Raw genomic sequence first — 19,464 nt, forward strand, 5'->3', positions numbered from 1 at the left:
ATTTCTAACTCAACAGCATAGCTGTCTTGAATAAATATGACAGTGAAGAGGAGTTTGATGCAGTATCATAACTGACCACTAGATGGTGCACTCAAGATTCCCATTTATTCAACGTTTTAGTTGGAAATATGACAATAAACATCTTTTTACATGTGCTGGCCATTTAATGAACTGCAGTAAGAATAGTTTGAAGACAATTTTAACCATTTTTAACCATTTTAATTCATCCCATCAACTTGCAGGGAGAAGCTAACTTGTCAAAGCTGGAGATTATCAACACTTTTTACTAACATGGTCGAGCAGAAAAATCAAGAGTGTTTGAGTCGAGTTAAGGGCGAGCGGATTAAATCTTTGCATATTAAATAAGGCAATAAGGCAAATCTGTCAGCGATGACTTTTTTGGGCCTTAGGATGGTTTAAGAGACATTTTGGTAGCCTATGTCCGCCAGATGTCTTCCAATTGAAAATAACATTATAGGTCATCTGTGAAGCAGCATTGTGACCTTTCGAGTGTGTTCGACTTGAACTTGTAAGTTGAAATTTCAGTGTTCCCAATAGGAAAGATCAACTAACACAATCCTCAAAATCGTTTTTCCAACAAAAAAAGCACCCACCAGCTCCAAATTCAACATGGTTTAAAAACTGGTGGTAGCTGCGTTAAAGCTTTTTATTAGTACTTCACGTTACTGTGGTATTTGTTTGCACTGAACACAACGTAGTGCGTTGTTATCCACTTGTGTTTTATATCCTTCAGTTTTTACTTGAAACTGGATGGGTTTGATGTCATTCCCACCATTTCTGAGGCAAAAATAAGTAAAAGCAGGATAACATTTTTTGAGAGCGCCCTTAAGTGGATGGAGTGATTATGACAGGTGCAAAGGAGTCAGGTGACAGTTTGATGGTTGGGTGTAGGAGACCTTCTTCTTCTACATTTTAACCCAATCCTCGATCTCTCCCTAAATCTCATCAATTTATATATTTTTTCGCATATAAACCTAAGCAGAAAGGGGTGAAAGATGTTTGTGCTGCCAGCTGGGGGAGGGTTATTAAGCTCCAAACCTTCAGATCTTTTCTGAACATTTTCTGAATCCAAAATTGTGTAAAGAAGAAAACCAACGTCAATCAATGGCAGCGTCTTCGTGCTCTTCGTCAACCACATGATCAGACAGAGAAGTTTAATCCCAACAGGGAACTGAACAGGTTGGAGTTGAAATTCAAGTAACTTCTAGAAGTTGTTTCTTATGTGATGCTCTAATCACAGATGCTTTTCATGATTAAAAAACAAAATGCTGCCTATAAACCTATTATTTTGTCTATCCTAGACTCATATTTCTGCCAGCTGATCGATCCAATCTGAAGCTAAATGTCAGGCACATTCAGCTCAGTTTTCGGTCGTCAGCTCTGATCCAATAAAGATTGCCAAATTTGTCGATTTTGAGCAGTTTTAGCTGAGAAATAGTGAGTTATTTCCTCTAGCCTGTAGGATCTGAGCTGTTTTGCGACCAAACCAATTTAGTTACCTGTAAAGTGATTTGTTTTGCATGTAAACAAACTATAGATTATGCACTAGGAGGCACCACAGAGGTCACAGATAATCTGGTCCTGCATAAGGGAAAGCAGCACAGGTCTTACTCAAATATTCAGCGTCAAATATGCCAAAGATTAAAACAGTTAAATGAGTTTTCATTACAGAGCTCAGAACAAAGCAGCCTCTATCTGCTTCAAAAAGAAAAACAAAGGATGAACATAATAGGGCTAAATTAAAACCTGCTAAAGGTGACATCTGAAAACATTGCTTCATCCACATCTCTGTGTTTCTGTCCTGTTGAATTTCACTTACGTCAGCCTCCTAAATCACGAAAAATCCCCTTTAATTCGTGGTCTCGGAGAAGACTGGCGGTACAGCGCGACACGCAGACCTACTTAATGTCCTCACCGAGACGTTGGTTTTAAATTAGCTTTTTAAGGGAGATTAGAGGCAACCGTTGAATGCAGAAAAGACAAAAGGGTGTTAACGCCCACTAATAATTTACGAATCCAAATTACCACCAGAATTACAAAGAAAACATGTACACAATGCTTCTTCCTGTGTTTCCTGTTAATTTCCTGCATGGATCCATGTTGGTGTGCTTTGCTTCAGTATTGTTACTTAAACAGTGATCCTAATGAAAATGGTTCAGAGCACAGAAACACTACAATGAGAGTAAAGTCTCCTGATCTGGAAGGACGGAGACAGTAAACTGCAAATATGAGCACGAAGGAACCTTTTCGAAGGGTTAAAGGAAAATATGAGTGAGTGTAATATAAGGGTTAGATTCAGCAGACTGAAGTGGAGGTGAGGATGTTTAGAAGCTGAACAGGAAATCTCCAGAGTTATTACTTACTAATGTATTTTCCCCAAACACACAGGCTTTAATATTGATCGCGGATGTATAGAAGCTCTGCTGGGAAATAAGAGTGATGAAACCTGCATGCTATGCATGGAGTGAGTGAATATACAGCTGATCTAAGATTAGATTTCAGAGACATCAAACTGAATATTTAAAATGCGAACAACATACATTTTAATTACTTTGTAAACTATTTCATTTGCACTTGGCACAGCTCGAGTTTGAGGCTTTTGGAGGTCTCTAAAAGACTTTGACTCAGCTGAATAAAAGTAACCTGATCCATTGTGTTACAGTTTGGCTTCCTGTTTTTACAATGTTTCTCCTTGTATAATTAATTGATTACTCTGTAAATATAGAACAATCAGTCATTTTTTGTGTTCTTAAATAACAAATCTTAAAAAAGGTATATTTTTTGTTGTTTAATTTAGAGTTTGGGACAAAGTTTATTGACATTATTTCACATTTTTCATGCATTTGTCAAACATCTGTATGTGTAGCGTGTTGTTAGTGTGCAGGACACTATTACAAACTATCAAATCAATGAGACTTTTCTGGGCTGAATAAAGGTTATCTTAACATTTACAGTCTTGATACATATTTTCTGTGCATCTTTATGGTTTTTTATACTCAGTTAACGTGTAACAGTGTTTTATAAGAATCCTGAAGCACCAAATAAACGAATCAGACAAATGCATATTGTGTCGTCTTTTTTTTTGTTCTACAGTTTTGTTTTATCAAATTTTTACTTTGATTATTCACAAAGATCAGCTTTAAAAGCCAAAAGTATGTACAGTCAATGCTTCATCTTCCCTGGGCTATATGAACAATTTGTAGTTGAATCTTATAAATCAAGTGTAATGATTTTAGCATGCTATGACACATAAAAGAATATTCTCTCCCAGTTGTACATTTGTTTACTTTAAAATCAGGTAAAATCTGAACAATATCTTTAAATATCAGTTTATTAAGAAGAACGTCTTAGACATGAAAATCGTAAGACCTGCAATGGATTTCAATCGGACTTGAAAAACAAATCAATTTCTCTTCAGGGAAACAAAATAATGATCTTTTTATACTGAAGAGAGTTCAAACTAGCCTTTTAAAAAGAAACCTTTACACAATAATTGACTTTCAGCCCAACTTACATGAGTCTGATCACATCCGCTGTGAGCTAAGACAGAGATAAACCAATAAAGCTCCCCCTTCAACCTCTGTGGATATAAGTAAAACATCTTACCTCCAGTATTTCAGCTCCACAGAGGATACACTCCCCTGACTTTCGTGGGTCTTTCCTGTGTCGATTCTAAACCAACCAAGTCCCAAAACAAGCAAGCAAAGAAACCCAAAAAGGCCAGCAGCACTTTCCACGTGAAGACATCCTTTTAAAAAACAAAAGTAAGAGATGATCAGCGATGACAAGCTGAAGGGTCTACAGAAGACAAGAAATAGATAATTGACTGAATATTTCACTTATTATGTAAAATATTTAAAAAAAACAATCTAATTCTGTTATTTTTCAACCGTTTTGTTTTTATATCTATTCTCTGAAGTCCTGGTCAGTGATTTCATTGTTTCAGATCTCTAAAAAATATAAATTCAGCATTATAAGAAACTTTTAATGTGGACAACCTTTAGTGTTGTGTCCAAATTGATGAACTATAACAGAAGGTGTTAATGCACAGGCTGTGAAGGTCACTGGGGGAGATTTTTGTAAGATGTCTGATTGCTGTAATGTGTTGCTGTGCTACAAAATAAAAGTAGCATCAGTCATTCACAGCTTGAGAAACCATGAGGGATATCTGGAGGGGCCCAAAAAGTCAACCTGAAACTTGACCTGTAAGATTTCACAAAAAGAGACGTCATCTGACTCCTGAGAGACAAAACGAACCTCAAGGACACAAAACGGCAGCACAGAGACACAAAACACTGATGAAAACTGTGTTCACAACAAAAAGAAGCATAACAACAGTGAAGAGATGAAACAAGTAAAAAGACAAGAATTTCAGGGCTACAAAATGATGCCAACTTACTCCAAAAATGTGTCAAATAACGATAAAAGAGAAAAAAAAAACACAAACACAGATTAAAAACTATAAAGAAACAAGGAACTGCTACAGAGAGACTCTATTTAGCTATGAAAAGGTGCTAAATGACACAAAAAAAAGACACATAACACGTACAAACAAAATCAACAAAAAAAAAGAGAAAGTATAAAACACTAAAAACTACTGAGACACAAAACATACCCGGTAATATAAGAGATCATGAAAAGATGCAAAATAACAGAGAATCAGAGAAAATGACTGACAGAGAGACAGAAAACAGACAAAAAGATACAATTTAAACATGAACAGATGCCAAACAGCTGTATGATAAGAAAAAGGCAGAATAAGGAGAAACAAATAAAGTGTAAAAGTGAAATAACTGTAATATACGTGGTTTAAGGGTAATATATATATATAAAATTGTCTATATAATGGAGGTCAACAAGGTCCCTCAGGAGCTTAATGCGGACATTATTTCCATCACACTTATTGAATGAGCGCTGAAAGGGGAAATATACTGTCAGCGGACAGATGCAACCTACATGATTACAGATAAAACCTGCATTTATTATCTCTTGCAGCCCTCCTGAAGAGCCGATTGTATCCAGGCAGCATGTTTTTACTATTAGAGCTGTTTTCTTATGAAATGCAAAGTAAATGGGAGAGAAGACATTTTCAACACACTGTAAACGACTACATTTGCAATCAAAAGAATTAAGTATCAATTTCTTAAAACCATTTACTTATAATAGTGTCCAAAGCTGACAATATGATGGTTTATGAGTATATATGAGTAACATCAGCACAAATAGGTCTGAAGAATGTTTAAAAACTATTTTTATTTGAACTTTATTAAGCAAAATACATTCCATATCAAACACACAGTAAAGGCATCACCAGACACGACTGGCTTCAGAGACACATTCACATTAAAGAAGAGCACATTAAATAGTCCTTTGAACTACCAGCAGAGTTTAATGGTGTCCTATTGTTAAGAGTCATAACACCTGCTGGAGAACTCCTTAACTTAAAATCAGACAGAAACCTTTGGCTTTTATTCAGAGACGCCATCCTGAGAGAAAGTTGAAGGAGGAAATTATACAGAAGATAAACAGAAACAAAGAGATATGCATTTCAGTGGTGACAGTGGCTCAAAAAACCCAACAAACTGACCAGGAATAATTAAATATCAAGAAGAAAACACCTATAAATTGATTATTCTGTGATATAAAGCTCCTTTTCAAATGAGTCAAGCATGCAGTGCCCTGGTAAAAGCCTCCAGTGAGCATCAATCGGTTAAAAATAATCCAACAAGTCACACTTGGATAAAAATATTATTAAATCTCTGTTGGTAGATTACTAAAATATCTGTGTGTGTGCGTATGAGCTGTTTATAAGAGGCTTCACCAGAGTCTACAGGGGTTTGGGGTTAAAAGCCGCAGATGAAAAAGACAAGATATCAGATGTAAACAACCTTTTTCTTTTTAAACAGGATTAGAAGCCTGCAAACGAAAACCACTGAAAACATTTCAATGTTATTTTAGGTATTTAAAGGTGTTAATTCTTAATGGTTTTATGATGCTAATATTGGATCTTAAAATGATCTTTTTTACTTTGAAAATTTGAGGGGCTGCTTGTTTCTAAATGGCATTTATATTATTTCAAATTGTGCTTTTGCTGTTACAGTATTCAGCCTTTTTAACTATTGTAAAACATTTTGGTAAATACTCTTTTTCAGTCTTGTTTATACAGTAAATACGTAGCCTGAGCCAGGAGTCTCTTAGCTTAGCTTAGCTTAGCTTAGCGTAAAAACTGGGAAAGGGGAACAGCTAACGCTGCTAAAGGATCTGCATTTGTTGGCCAACAACTTTTAGATTTTAGGGTAAAAGTCTAAAGTACATTGGACTGAATAAATAAGTTAACAAGTATTAATAGTTTTGAACTAAGCCCAGTCAGCTCCAAGCTAAGCTAACAAGCTGTAGCTTCATATCTATTTTTACATCAAAGAAACAACCCCTAAATAACTACTCCTGTTGTCCAAAGTAATATTCAACTTTATTTAGAAAGTTCCATTACTGTTCTTGAACAAATTTTAAACATATCACACATTTTGTGCTTTTTAGGCAGGTTCTGATAATCAATTTTGACAGTTTTTAGTCAAAAAATAATTAACTTTACATTCAATTCTTCATGTGGAGGAGACTGAAACAGCATGGCAACTCTCATGAAGGGTCAAAAATACAGAAAATCTAAATTAGATATGTAACAGAGACAAAAGATGAGAAAGAGGAGGAAGAGGAATGTCTCGGTAAGTTAACTGTTGCAACAAACATGGAAGTGAGAAATTACGCAAAAGATTACGAAGCTGGAGAGTTTTTCTGTTAGTGGAAGGAGAATCCCAGTGCCGGCAGACCACCGCACCACTGACTGATGAACTTCAGGACGTCCTGACACTCTGGACTATGAGTGGTCTGCAGGGATGGACACAAACAATGATCAAAGTGAGATAATGATGCTGCAAGAAGTCAAGGAATGACTCATAAAACAAAAAATAAACCTTCATCCAAAGACGAATAATGAAGCCTCAACCTCTCTTTCTAAGAGCTGTTTTATACGTTTAAAAAGGGAGCCGCAGATTGCATTTTTTCAACGCAGATAAATATTCATGCAGCCCTCCAAAAAGCTAACAGCACACAGGCTCCGGTGAAAACGTTGATTTTATAGTTGGCTCAAGCCGACTTCAGCCAGGAGGCGCCGACAACAAACCGGTTTCACAGCAAAGAGGATTAAACGCCAAAAATCATGGAAAGCAAAGAAGCACAGGGAGACAACAATGACCACAGCTGCACTGAACAACAGCAGAGCAAAGCTAAAGGACCAGCAACAGGACCAACACAACTAAGAGCAAATGTATGTATAAAAGGCCAGTAAATCCATATACATACTCAGTGTGTATAATCTGTTTCAATGGTGGTAAAACGTTACATTATCTTGATAATATCGAGAATTAATCATCTCCTTGTTGATGGCCAGCCCATTGTTTCTTTTTTTCCCCCCGTTTTAAAACTCAAGGCCCATTATTGAACAGGAATGAGCAGTAATGAGTGCAGGCGTCTCTGCAGAGTCATATTTCTCTTGTGAAGGAACACTTTAACTTAAACAGCATCCGTTTGTCTGGTCTCACCTTTGTGGCCATGAGGAATTTGTTCCAGTCTTCTTTGTTGGCTGCTTTCCCCGCTGTTGAAAACTCAATTTTATTCCTCAGCACTGGGTAGCCTAAAGGCAGAAAAAACACACAGTGAGGCATACACACCGAGTAAGTGTCTTAAATGTGACTGTTGATAATGATACTTTATTATGTACACGTAGGTCCTGGGATTTCAGACTTTTGTGTGAATTAATCATTTTCAGATTTGTTTGTCACAAAATATCTGATGAATTTTCTCAGTTATTGACATTTTGTCGCTGCATCAGATCAGTTTCCCCCTAAAGAGTGATTCTTTATTAACTTATTTTCTTGTTTTTAATATAGTTCTTTGACATGTAAAGCCTTGTTCAGACTACAAGAGTTTATCCCAGATTAGGCAACAGCGGACCAAATACAGGACTGATGTAGATGCAGATGCTCTCAGAGGCTTAAATAACCAAAACTAAAAGCGCTGCTGGAGCAGGACAAGAGAAAATTAGGAGAGTACAGGAATAAAACAAGAGGACTGGCTGGTAAATGGACAGACTGACTGAAAAAAACAAGGGAACACCAGGAGAATATATACTGGGGAGTAAATTACAAATGAAAGGCGGGTAAAGAATGAAAAAACAGGATCTACCCAAAATAAAACAGGAAAAAACGAGACATGAACATGAAAAAGAAAACCAGAACATCCAAAAAACAAAAACCCACGACTCCAGATAATGCCTCAGATCTGAGTCATATCGGCGGTTTGAACGGCATCGATCGATCAGGACGTCTGAACGCTCCAAAGACTAAAGTGAGGCGAAATAAAACAGGTTAACTTGGAAGAAGAAGAACACATATTAATAACACTTCTCTTCTTCTTCTTCTTCTTCTTCTTCTTCTGAATGAAGCACCGTGCAGACAACACAGAGAGCTTATTTAACGATGCATCTTTTCCCTTTTTCATTAGATTTTTGGAGAACATGTGAGAGAAACGTGTCGTGTGCTTCCATCCGACAACGCTGCTACTGTTGTAGTCTGAACTTGGCCCAAAGAGAGGTCATCACGTGTTTGTTACCAGAAAGAATGCAAGGCAGCGAGCGGAGGCCGGTGTTGGCGGCCACCAGAGAGGCTTCATACGTGTTCCTTTCATCAAGAGGCAGAACCTGCTCCAACCGATGGTCCATGGACACCATCAGCACCCAGTCACGGATCTGCTCCCGCTGGGCGTCCTGTAACACACACACAGAGCTGTGTTTCCCTTCATCACACTGACTTCCATTAAAATATGATCTCTAAGTTTATATCTCAGCGCTATCAAGAAGTCATTGACTAAAGATGCTTAACAGCGAGTGATAAATGTGATAAAGCCTTCATCCAGGTCCAGATACAACTATTAGAGGGCCAGATTTGGTCAACGGACCGCCGTTTGCCCACCACCCGGTCGCATCTCTTCAGTGAATCTGCAGCTGAAGACTGATGCTGCTGATTATTATACACATACTCTCCCACTGCTTATGAAATCACATATTACGAAATTCCATGATCTGGTACATTACAAAATAATGCAAATAATGTATAAAGCTAAATCAAAGTTACTCCCAGTCAACATAAAAAGGTTTTTCTCATCTCAAGAAACAAAATATAAATGAAGAGACATGTGCAAATTTACTGTACCAAAGGCCAAGAAAGAAATTTAAAGGAGTTGCAAATCTGTTGTTGGGGTTTCATTGTATGATAAGAGTAGTAGTAGTTTTCAAAAGGATGGCTTCTAAAGCAATTTTTGAGGGCTATAAGTATTCATATTTTTAGTGTTTATTTATGATTTTGCTTAACTGTTCTTTTGTTTGACTGTCACTCTATTGGATGCAACTCTATTTTTTTTTCATTCACTATTATTATTTATTCATTTTTGTAAAAAACATATTGATGGGTAGCTTGATTTTTTTTTTTTCAATAGGACAGGCTTGAATATTAGCATTATGCTTCAGCCTGTGCCTTTTCAGTCACTTTAAAAGACTTGACTGAACATGTGTTGTTTACTGTGTGACTGAATAAACAAACAAACAAACAAACAACGATCACCAACACCACAGAGGAATGTGAAATGTAACTGTGCCATTTCTGATTTGTGTCTGTATCAGTCTGACTACAACCTGTTATTCCCTGTGTGGATGTGTGCTGTGCGAGTGCAGATGATGTCTTACGGTGACACAGAGTTTGGTGGGAACTGGAACCTCAAAGGGAATGTCAGTGTCCAGGAAGTCAGAGTGGTCCAGAGCGTTCAGGGTGCCCTCGTCAATGGCCTGGACCAATCAGAAATTAAACGGTTCACAATTAAAGCGAAATGGTGTGGGGATGGATGTCATATTTCAGGTGTTTTCATCAAACACAGACACAAGACAAGGGTTTGAGGGTATTTCCTCAGCTTTTAGAGGCTTTTTTTTTAAAGCATGCGTGATACTTACATCACACAAGTCCAGGAAGTGGTTGAGGAAGATGAAGGCCATGTTCTCCCAGCCAACGGCCTGCCAGGATGAACAAATGTAACATGTTTAACAGGAAACATTATAAAGTTCACAAATCAGTTCATTTTAGCTCAACACTGAACATTAAAAGTGGAATTAGGGGTTTGTAGACAGACTTTACGGATCTGTAATATCATTCATTTCCTTTGTAATTCAGACACCATGAAGGAGTTTCACCCATAACCTATAGTCCTTTTTAGCTCTAACTGGAGGATGAATATTAAAAAATGCTAAACCAGTTCCAAAGACTAGTTGAGGACAGTGATTGTATGTAAAGTGGAACAGTTGGCCCACCTTGCAGGCCAGACCAGCTTCATAAAAAGCCTTGTCTGCAGGAATGAGTTCAGTGTGACGCAGCAGAGACACCGACAGCTTGGCTGCTATACTGATCTACAGAAAGACACAAAAGAAAAGCATTTGGGAATTCATTAAAAGATGGACAGATACAGCTTGTAGTCATTACCGCAGCTGGGATGCAAAAACGGTTATTTTGGTCATTTTGCACGTTTGAAGCCAGAATGTGGTTTAAAAGTGCTGTAATATTCTGTATTGAGGCGGTTTGCGTATGTGTTTACACATACCAGCTGCTCGACTCCTTTAGCAGCAGAGCGTGTGGCGAAGTAATGAGCGATCAGCAGCATCTGCTCAAACTCTTCATGAGCTGGAGAGTTGGCCTCGGCTGACTTGGACATGTTCTCACCCTGAAATCACAGATAGACAGAAGCGTTACGGCTATTTGTGGAACATCAGGGATGAAAGACGACTTTTCTGCTCTGCGTTGATTCACCAGCTGCAGCAGAAGGTTGCGCAGGTCGGCCCACGTGTGGTAAGACTCGGGTCCATCAGTGTCAGGGATGTTAATCAGATCAAGGAACAGCCGCTTGTAGATGTTGAAGTTCTGTTGTGAAACACATTTATCAGCTGGCACAAAAACACAAGGCACACAAGACATCAGACTTTTTATGGCGTGTTAAAAGAATTAAAGGGATCTGCAGGTTTTTTACTAATTTCATACAGAAATTGAACTTATCGTAGGTATGTTGCGTGTGTACCTGAGGGTTAGGGGGGGCTCCATGCTGCAAATAGACCTGAAGAGCTTTCAAAGCGTCACCCTCCTTGATGAGATGAGTGGCATAAAGAGCGACGTACTTATGAAGGATCTTGAAATTCTGAAAAAAACATGAAGCACTGACAATAAGACAAACTACGACGCCTGATCAGTCACATACAGGAGCTCCCAGAAGAGACCAAAACAGCAAAAACACGAGTGGGGGGGTGAGATTTGTTTTCCATTTATTTTTCCTGTTGAAATACTGGAAAATAAACACATTCTAACCCATAAAAAACTATTGTAAAATAGTATTACTACAGCTCTTAAAGTGGTCCTGAGTGATAGTTTTCCAGGCTTTCTGACAGCTTCCAAAGTTTTGAAACACTAGCAAAAAAAAAAAGGCACGTAACTCAAGGGATGAACCAGTGTTGTGTCGACACATAACAGCTGATCCATCTACTGTTGGCCCAAGCCTCGTCAGAAATGGTCTCCATGGAAGGGTGGCTGTCAAGAAGCCATTCTTAAGGAAGGGAAACAGGGAGAAAAGGCTGAGCTATGCCAAATGACACAAGAAGTGGACTGAAAATCAGTGGCAACAGGTCTTATGGAGGGATGAATCCTCCCCAGAGCCCGGACCTCAACATTATTGAAGCAGTGTGGGATCATCTGACAGAGAACGGAACAAAAGGCAGCCGACATCCAAAGAAGAGCTTTGGGATGTCCTTCAAGAAGCCTGGAGAACTATTCCTGAAGACTCCTTAAAGAAATGACAGAAAGCTGGTCTCAGAGGGTTCAGACTGAGTTGGAGAATAAAGACTTTTCTGTGTTACAGACTCTATAGATCATATAAATAAAGCTACAGTAAACTAGCCGTGTGCAGTGTACCTGTTTGGATGCTGTTTCCAGACATTTCTCCCACTGGCCTCTCTCAGCGTACAGGTCCAGAGCCGCCATGACGTCCACACCCACCAGCTGAACAGTCACAAACACAGATTTTCAGCTCCATGACGCACATACCAATTCAAACTAGACCATTAGGTAGGCTCTCTTCTTCTGTTCAAATGTGTCAAATGACTCTGGCAAAGTAAACAACTCTGACATGCAGAACTGCAGTGAAATGGTCCAGAAGTCCAGCAATCATGCAAAGTCATCTCCCCAAAGTGCACAAATAAAAAACTGGAGATAGGTGAAAGATTTCTTCCTGCACAGCTTTATTTTTCTTCATTACATTTCTGGTGAGTCTGCAAACTTAGTTAGTTATAACCAGGCCCAAATATTCAGGATAGGAATGATAGCAAGGCAAAATTGAACTTTTTACTTCACGTGTGTAACAGAGAGTAAAGCTGTGCTTACGGACTCGGCTCTTCCTTGGTTCTTAAGGTGCTCTTTGTACTTCTGGTCCACGTAGTCCTCATACCTGCCAAAACCAGCATCACCGATGAGTTATTACACTGAAAATAACCAGCATTCCTCTTCTCCTTAAGCCTCATCCATTTGAAGTTTAGATCCAGTGTCATTTCTGTGATAACCATAGCAACAGTTTGTGTGCGCGTGAGGTGCTGCTGTTTGTGAAACCTCGGCTCCAGTTCCTTGGCGACTCGCTTGGCTTTGTTCCACTCCTCACCATCAATGAAGACATCGATCGCCTCTTTGATGAGGTCCATGTTCAAGTAGAGCTCAGCGGCCTTGAAATCACAAACACAACGGGCCGCTGAGATAAACATTTACATGACAGCTAAAGCTGTTCATATGCGGCCATTTTCATTTGACCTGGGTGTTTTAGTGCACGTGTGAGTGTTTTCACCCACAGCATTGAACTTCCTCAGCTGTGTGAGCCGCGGTCCGACCACCTGGACCACTTCCACCGCTCGGTCCCCACTCAGGAACTTGATGGACAGCTCTGCTGCCTGGAAACACACCCACAAACACGCCTTGTTTAGCTTGAGTAAAGCATGTTCTTTGTGTTCAACAGCAGCTGCTTAAAACGCATTAAAAAGAGGAGAACTGTGTTTTACCGAATCGCAGAGTTGGACAGTTAAGCAGCTTTTCATAGATTTATTGTTCAGGATTTTTAGGACAGATCTAAAATCACAAATCTATGATGCACTGTGTATCTAAGGCAAGCCAAAGTGATTTAATCTGTAACAGAAATATGCCTAACACGATGCGTTAGCCCTTGAACTAGCTAACTGTTCTGCCTTCATAACAGAAATGCATCTTTGGCTACTAATTTAAATTACAGAGGACCAATGAGAACAAGAAAAAATGGACTCGTTTTGTGAGGAGAGAAGCTGAAATGCAGCAGCAGTGCAAAGAGTTTATGGATAAACTGTACGTCTTTACAAAAAAGGTTTAAAAAAATGGCACAAAAACGCTCTTCACGGGAGAAGGGAGCTTTATTTAAGTGCTTAGCTTGCTTCCATATCCAACACCTGACAAACAACAAGCTTCTCCTTAGTGCTGGCGTCCTGCTTAAAATAACGTGGATCAGTTACCATACATTGGCTTAATGCCTGACACAGACTCTCAGGCACATCCACAGCAAAATGAACAAAATGCAGCATCATGCACGCACAGTTCGGTGTGTAAATGACATGAATCCCACAGACTGTGGCCTCGGACTCGTGGTCGAGTCTCCCTGGTACCAGACCTTTGCTTCATAAGATCTGGCATCTTATGAAGAGACTATCCTTGCATTGTGTTACAGTGTGTAGTGCTTTTTTCCTGTGTCCACCCCACCCCCCGCCCTGCACTCTCACCCTTTTCTTTACATCGACGTTAATGTGAGACTGTTTTCTTTTCTTTTAATTCTGACATCTGTGCATCTCTCCGAGCTGGTTATAATAACTGCTACCATCCCACTTCAGTATCTTCAGGAGGGGTGTGTTACTGTACTTTGCGTAGCTCTAAGGCTCATGCATGTGCGTGCACTCAATTCTCCGGTCACTGGGACATCACAGAGGTTCAGGAGCGTCACACCTACTAATAGAGCCAAAGTAACTACAGTCAATGGAGGCTCTATGGACTTTGCAGAGGCAAGGTGATAGAAAATTGGGAATTACCGGTGACATCTGCCTCATTTTTCACTCAACGGATACACTGCTGGATGAGTCCTCGCAGCCCAAACCCACCACAGACATGTTAGTTGGCTTGTTTAACCCTACTCGAGTTGGTAAGTTAGTTCAGAGTTTACAGGAGATTGAAATAGTGAGTTTTCTTCCTGCTTCACTGAGATTTTAATGTACATGTCAGTTAGTGCACAGGAGGCTTTTGCTTTAGAGGTAAAATACGTAAAAAACATGGATTGTGATGAGGAAGAACTGCACGCCTGTTTAAATAGAATATGAATTATTTTCTACATGCGTGTTTGTCTGCATGCACAGAAGTACAAATTTTGATTATAAAATGGTGGGAAATGTGGTTCTACAAGCTGCTGATTCGTGGAGACGACAAATAAATGATGACAGTGTAATATATCATGTGTTCTTGTTCATCTGAGGTAGAATTCACTTCAGTTGAAGACCCGGTGAGGACTGGACAATGACTGTAGCTCAAACAATCTGAAAGACGGCTGCACACGACAAATATTTCCAGTTATGATTCATTGATTGATTTGTTTGCAGAAAATGTTTATATTGGAAAAGCTAAAAAATTAATTTTTGTTTGATTAGATAATAAATCTTTTACAATTATGGTCAATTACTTTCCTTCAATCAAGAAACTGACTAATTATTCCAGCTTCAGTCTGTAATATGCAGCTCACAGATGAAAATCTGTCTCAGTGTCAGAACACAATTAGCGTTAGCTTTTACTGATTAATACGTTCACGACTAGATTAACTTCTGCACAGCTGTCTAATAGCTTTGCTTTTAGCTTCCAAGCAAATATTAGGAAGCAAGTAGTTAGAATAAAGGCTAACGTGCACGTTCAAGCTCACCACAGGAAAGAAACATATCGATTCTGGTGACCTTGTGATCTTTCCTCAAACACCATCAGGAGATCAAACGTTCAATACTCAAACGAGTGTAACTCCCGACCCGTCACTCACGCTGACGCTGTATTTTCTGGGTTAATCAAACTCCCACAGGGGTTGAACCTATTGATCCCTGAGACTCCATGACCTTTCCTTCTGCAACACTGTGAGAGCAAGCATTCAGATTTCAAATGATCTCATCCCACAGCCCTGCAGTCAATATCCCACAGTACTTGCTGTGTATCTTCATGCTCCAAGCAGAGGGAAATCTATTGATGCTGGTGACACGATGACCTTTCCCGTTTCTCCAAGAGAAACTTGGCAACCAAAACCAAAACTCTATTCTTTTCACTACGGTGCTGAATTCAAAAGCAATTCATCTGGGTTCAGAAATATTCAGACACGGATTAAATATTTGCTGTGTAGTGAATGAAAGTAAATACATGGAAGAAAGATTCGATGACTTCATTGTTTACGTTAGGGATAAAATAGGCCTTCTTTGAAAAACACAGCTTTGAAGCTCAGATTTCTGCACAGCCTCTCTGTTTCAGAAGTAGATTCATGTACATCCAGTAAAACTCTTCATCTTATATTCTATAACAGATAAAGCAAAAAGCTGAGCTTTAATGAGGCTGAATGGAGTGGCTGTAAAATGTTCTAAGCAGAGATAAATGATGACCTTTACCTTCATCCAGCATTTCTCCACCAGAGCCGTGTTGGAGTCGTCCTTCACCTTCAGATAACACTCCACGGCTCGGGAGTATTCACCCGACTGCTCCCACTCCCTGGCCTGTTCCAGCAGGCCCTCCACACCCCTGAAACACCAAACACAGGCTGGCATAACTCCTTTTTTAATTCATTTGAGAACCATCTTGGATAAGAAAGCAGACAAAAGGCAACAAACTAAAAAACCTGCACATGACGTTCTTGTTATCCCTGGTTTGATAACAGTACTGACAGCAACACCAACACTTTCTCTCAGCCCTGTTAATGATCTGTTTGTCTTTAGCTCGGACAACAGTGAATTAAACACTGCGTCTATCTTTCATCTGAAGATATAATCTATTAGCGACCTTCCCTGGCAATATGCCAAAAAGAAAAGGACTTGGACTTGAACTTAGGAGACCTGAGCTGTTAACTCTGCAGGAATAATTCAGTATTTTTCTCTCTTTAACCCCTCGTTTTTCATTCGTTTCCACTGGTAACTTTTGATGTTTTCTCCCTCACGTCATTAAAGAGGGAGAAGCGATGGGGAGAGGATGAGAGCTGCTCGCTGCTGGTTTGCTCGCTAACGAGCTGTTCCTCGTTGGGAGTTTCGCTTTGAGAAAACATGCGAGTTGTGTTTAAATAAAGCATCAAACTGACTCTTTGTGCATGGATGATGTTGGCGGGCTGCCAAAGGGAGGCTGTAAAATGTTCACCACGGGTTTGTGGTGCTTTGAGTCTGTTTAAGCTGTTAGAATAATGTCCAACAAGAAAGGATGAGTCAAGTTCACATGTAATGTTTTTTCCATTTATATGTGGTAAATAAAGGCACATCTAATAATCGTTTTAAGACTGTCTGGACTGAGACGATGGAAATTATTATACATTTTGGGAAAGATCTCACCTCCCTCCCTTCTTGGAGGTCTCATTCTCGTACTCCTCTTGCAGCACGGAGAGCTTGTTGGGGAGATACTCCTTACAGATACGCATGGCGTCACTCCACATGTCTGCATCCTGACACACAGAATCACTCAAATATTAATGGACAGAAAAGCAGACGGACAGATAGTTTAGAATCTGAAAGTACAGTCAGGAATGGTGAGTTAGATGAAGAAACACTGGGTTTGGACTTACCTTGTAGAATTTAACTGCCAGTTCGGGCCTCTGGGCTCGAAGCAGGAAGGCTTCGGACTTTTGAAAATCTTTCTGTTCAAAGCAGAACTTGGCTTGGCCGACCAGAGCCTCAGACACACTCTCTGGATCGTGGCCCTCAGCCACCCGTTGTGCACTGGCCCAGTCCTTATTGTGGACATACCTGGAACAGCACACACACACACACACACACACATATTTTCACATATTAACAAACCTAAAAATGTTTTTTTTTCTATTCGTAAAAAACCCTTTTCACCAAGTCCCAGAAAAGAGACAGAGTTTGGTTAATTTGGGTTTCAGAACTTACTGAAATACACTAAAAAAAGAGGCCATCTGGAGGATTGGAAATCAGCTCAAAACAAACAGAAGTGCTTTAAGAAATTATCATTAATGACCCTAAGGATGCAGGATTTGTACAGACGGTTCCTGCTTGAAGTTAAATGCCTGAAAACAAAATGAGCATTTGATGACCTTCAGCTGTTGATAGTTTTTTATGAGCATCAGTGGTGGAGAAAGTCAAAGTTTAAATATAAACACTAATACTAATATAAAAGCACTTACTTACAAGTAAAAAGGTGTGCATTGAACAAGCATATTCAAGATATTTTACAAGTATAAAAAGCACTAACGGTGGTGAATTACAGAGCAACATGTTCCCTCGACGCAGAACTTCGAATGCTCAATGACAACGTTCTGGAAGAGTATAAATTAAGCTTAAGAAGCTTCGGTACCACAACCCTGCAGCAAAAGCAGAAGACCGAGGCTGGAAGGTGGAAGTGCAAAGAACACTAAAATAACTGGCCCACACCGCTGAAAGGAGCAGCCATTAGCTATGGCTGAAAAGAAAAGATGTTGTTTGGGTCACCGCAGGAAACGCCACCAGACCTTATCACCCGTGCAGGGTGTGTTGTGGTAAAAGGTCGAAACACCCTGTGATGCTGAGGTACACACGGGTCCATGTCCAAGCTGTGTCTCTCATCTCCAAGGAAGCCCAAGTAGCCCTGCAGTGATCAGTTGTGGTGCAGAACCACCAGGGCCTATAACACCTAGACCTTTACTGGATTCATAAAGGTCTAAACCACTGGGCAGTCAAGAGAAATGAACAACTCTTAACAGAATCATTTGCACATGCCCAAACTAAATCTAACACTTTGAGCACTTAGAGCACGATCTGTGAGTCCGAATCTATGGGACCAAACTTCGGCCTGACTCAGGTCTGATATCAGAGCTTCTGGTCAGAAAACACTACGTTGTGTGTGTGAGCATTGGCAAAGATCATCTCCTTCAGAACTCACATAAACACAGCTTCCTTGGGTTTTCCTGCTTTGATGAACTCGACTTCGGCCTCAGGAAACTTTCCCTGGAAGATGAAACATGTCAAAATTAAGGTTTAAAACTGGGTGATCAAACTGGTAACAATGGTAATAAGAGAAGCATGTCAGGCTGTTTCTATCTTCTGATGGGAACTGACTTTTTTCAGCGCTTAATAAGAAAACATTAGGTTTTAATGAGCTTGGGCCTTATTACAAAGAGCTGAACATTATTTCATAATAGCATCAAGGTTGTAAACAAAGCTGGTTAGATAAATGAGATTAAGGATGAATTTAAATGATCAGAGAGCTGACTGTAAGCAGATGAAATGTGGCAGATTTACCTCATCTTCCAGGTATATGGCATGCTTCAGGTGGATCTCTGGAATCTTTTCCTTACATGAAAGGCGGGCCAAGTCAAAGGCAAAGTCAAACGAGCTGGAGAGAACAGGAAGAAGCATGTAATCCTCTCATGTTTGTACACATTTACATGAACAAACAGCAATGATGGTCCATGATTAAGAATTCACTCCAAACTAATGAAACTTACTTAAAAAAATCAAAAGGATTTGACTTTTACTCTGAATATTTCTCAGTAGGCAAGTTCATGAACGTTAACTGCAATCTGATTGGTCAGTGTGTTGCTGTGATGCTCACAAGTTATTAGCAGCAGACTCAATGGCGTAGTCCAGCAGGCCAAACTTGTTGAGCAGCTTGACAGCAGCCTCTCCTCCCAGACTCCTGGCCCACAGGTAGGCCACCTGCTTCTGAGCGCCGGCGCCTCCGTGGCTCTTTGCCACCTGATGCACACACCAACACATTAAATATGTGTGTATAAACTAGCGCAAGAGTTATTCATTTGGGATACAGATGAGGACAACGTCTCACAGACGATATAAAGCTGCTGCTTGGTGTAATTTAGTGGTCCACAGCTATATTCTTAGTATTTCCGACTCTACATTTGTCTAAAATTGTAATGTTTCCTATGGAGACAGATGTTTTCTTATCACAGCTGTGGTTTATTTTATATTTTGTGTTTCAATACCTGCCTCCTCTTGAGGGTGCTTACAGTTCCACGAAGGGTTCTTAACCATTTATCAAGTTCTTACATGGTGCTTTCACATGTAGAAAA

General features: G+C 39.7%; 1 protein-coding gene across 1 annotated transcript in view; it reads right to left on the bottom strand.

Moving 5' to 3' along the window:
• Nucleotides 1-5,255: 5,255 nt before the first annotated feature.
• ift172 (intraflagellar transport 172) overlaps nt 5,256-19,464 on the bottom strand; it is a 40,338-nt gene continuing 26,129 nt past the window's right edge. Inside the window, exons 30-48 of the mRNA XM_072362355.1 lie at nt 18,990-19,132; nt 18,677-18,770; nt 18,318-18,382; nt 17,002-17,182; nt 16,772-16,881; nt 15,848-15,977; nt 12,998-13,096; nt 12,765-12,874; nt 12,543-12,606; nt 12,075-12,161; nt 11,191-11,307; nt 10,926-11,036; nt 10,720-10,839; nt 10,433-10,528; nt 10,079-10,138; nt 9,818-9,916; nt 8,689-8,842; nt 7,620-7,711; nt 5,256-6,906 (exon numbers count right to left, since the gene is read on the bottom strand). Coding sequence (XP_072218456.1) covers nt 6,817-6,906; nt 7,620-7,711; nt 8,689-8,842; nt 9,818-9,916; nt 10,079-10,138; nt 10,433-10,528; nt 10,720-10,839; nt 10,926-11,036; nt 11,191-11,307; nt 12,075-12,161; nt 12,543-12,606; nt 12,765-12,874; nt 12,998-13,096; nt 15,848-15,977; nt 16,772-16,881; nt 17,002-17,182; nt 18,318-18,382; nt 18,677-18,770; nt 18,990-19,132 — 2,022 coding nt within the window. The 3' untranslated portion in view covers nt 5,256-6,816. The remainder of the gene's footprint in view (nt 6,907-7,619; nt 7,712-8,688; nt 8,843-9,817; nt 9,917-10,078; nt 10,139-10,432; nt 10,529-10,719; nt 10,840-10,925; nt 11,037-11,190; nt 11,308-12,074; nt 12,162-12,542; nt 12,607-12,764; nt 12,875-12,997; nt 13,097-15,847; nt 15,978-16,771; nt 16,882-17,001; nt 17,183-18,317; nt 18,383-18,676; nt 18,771-18,989; nt 19,133-19,464) is intronic.

The sequence above is a fragment of the Leuresthes tenuis genome, unplaced genomic scaffold, assembly GCF_036924035.1.
Source record: "Leuresthes tenuis unplaced genomic scaffold, fLeuTen1.0.hap1 SCAF_13, whole genome shotgun sequence".
NCBI classification, from domain to species: Eukaryota; Metazoa; Chordata; class Actinopteri; order Atheriniformes; family Atherinopsidae; genus Leuresthes; species Leuresthes tenuis.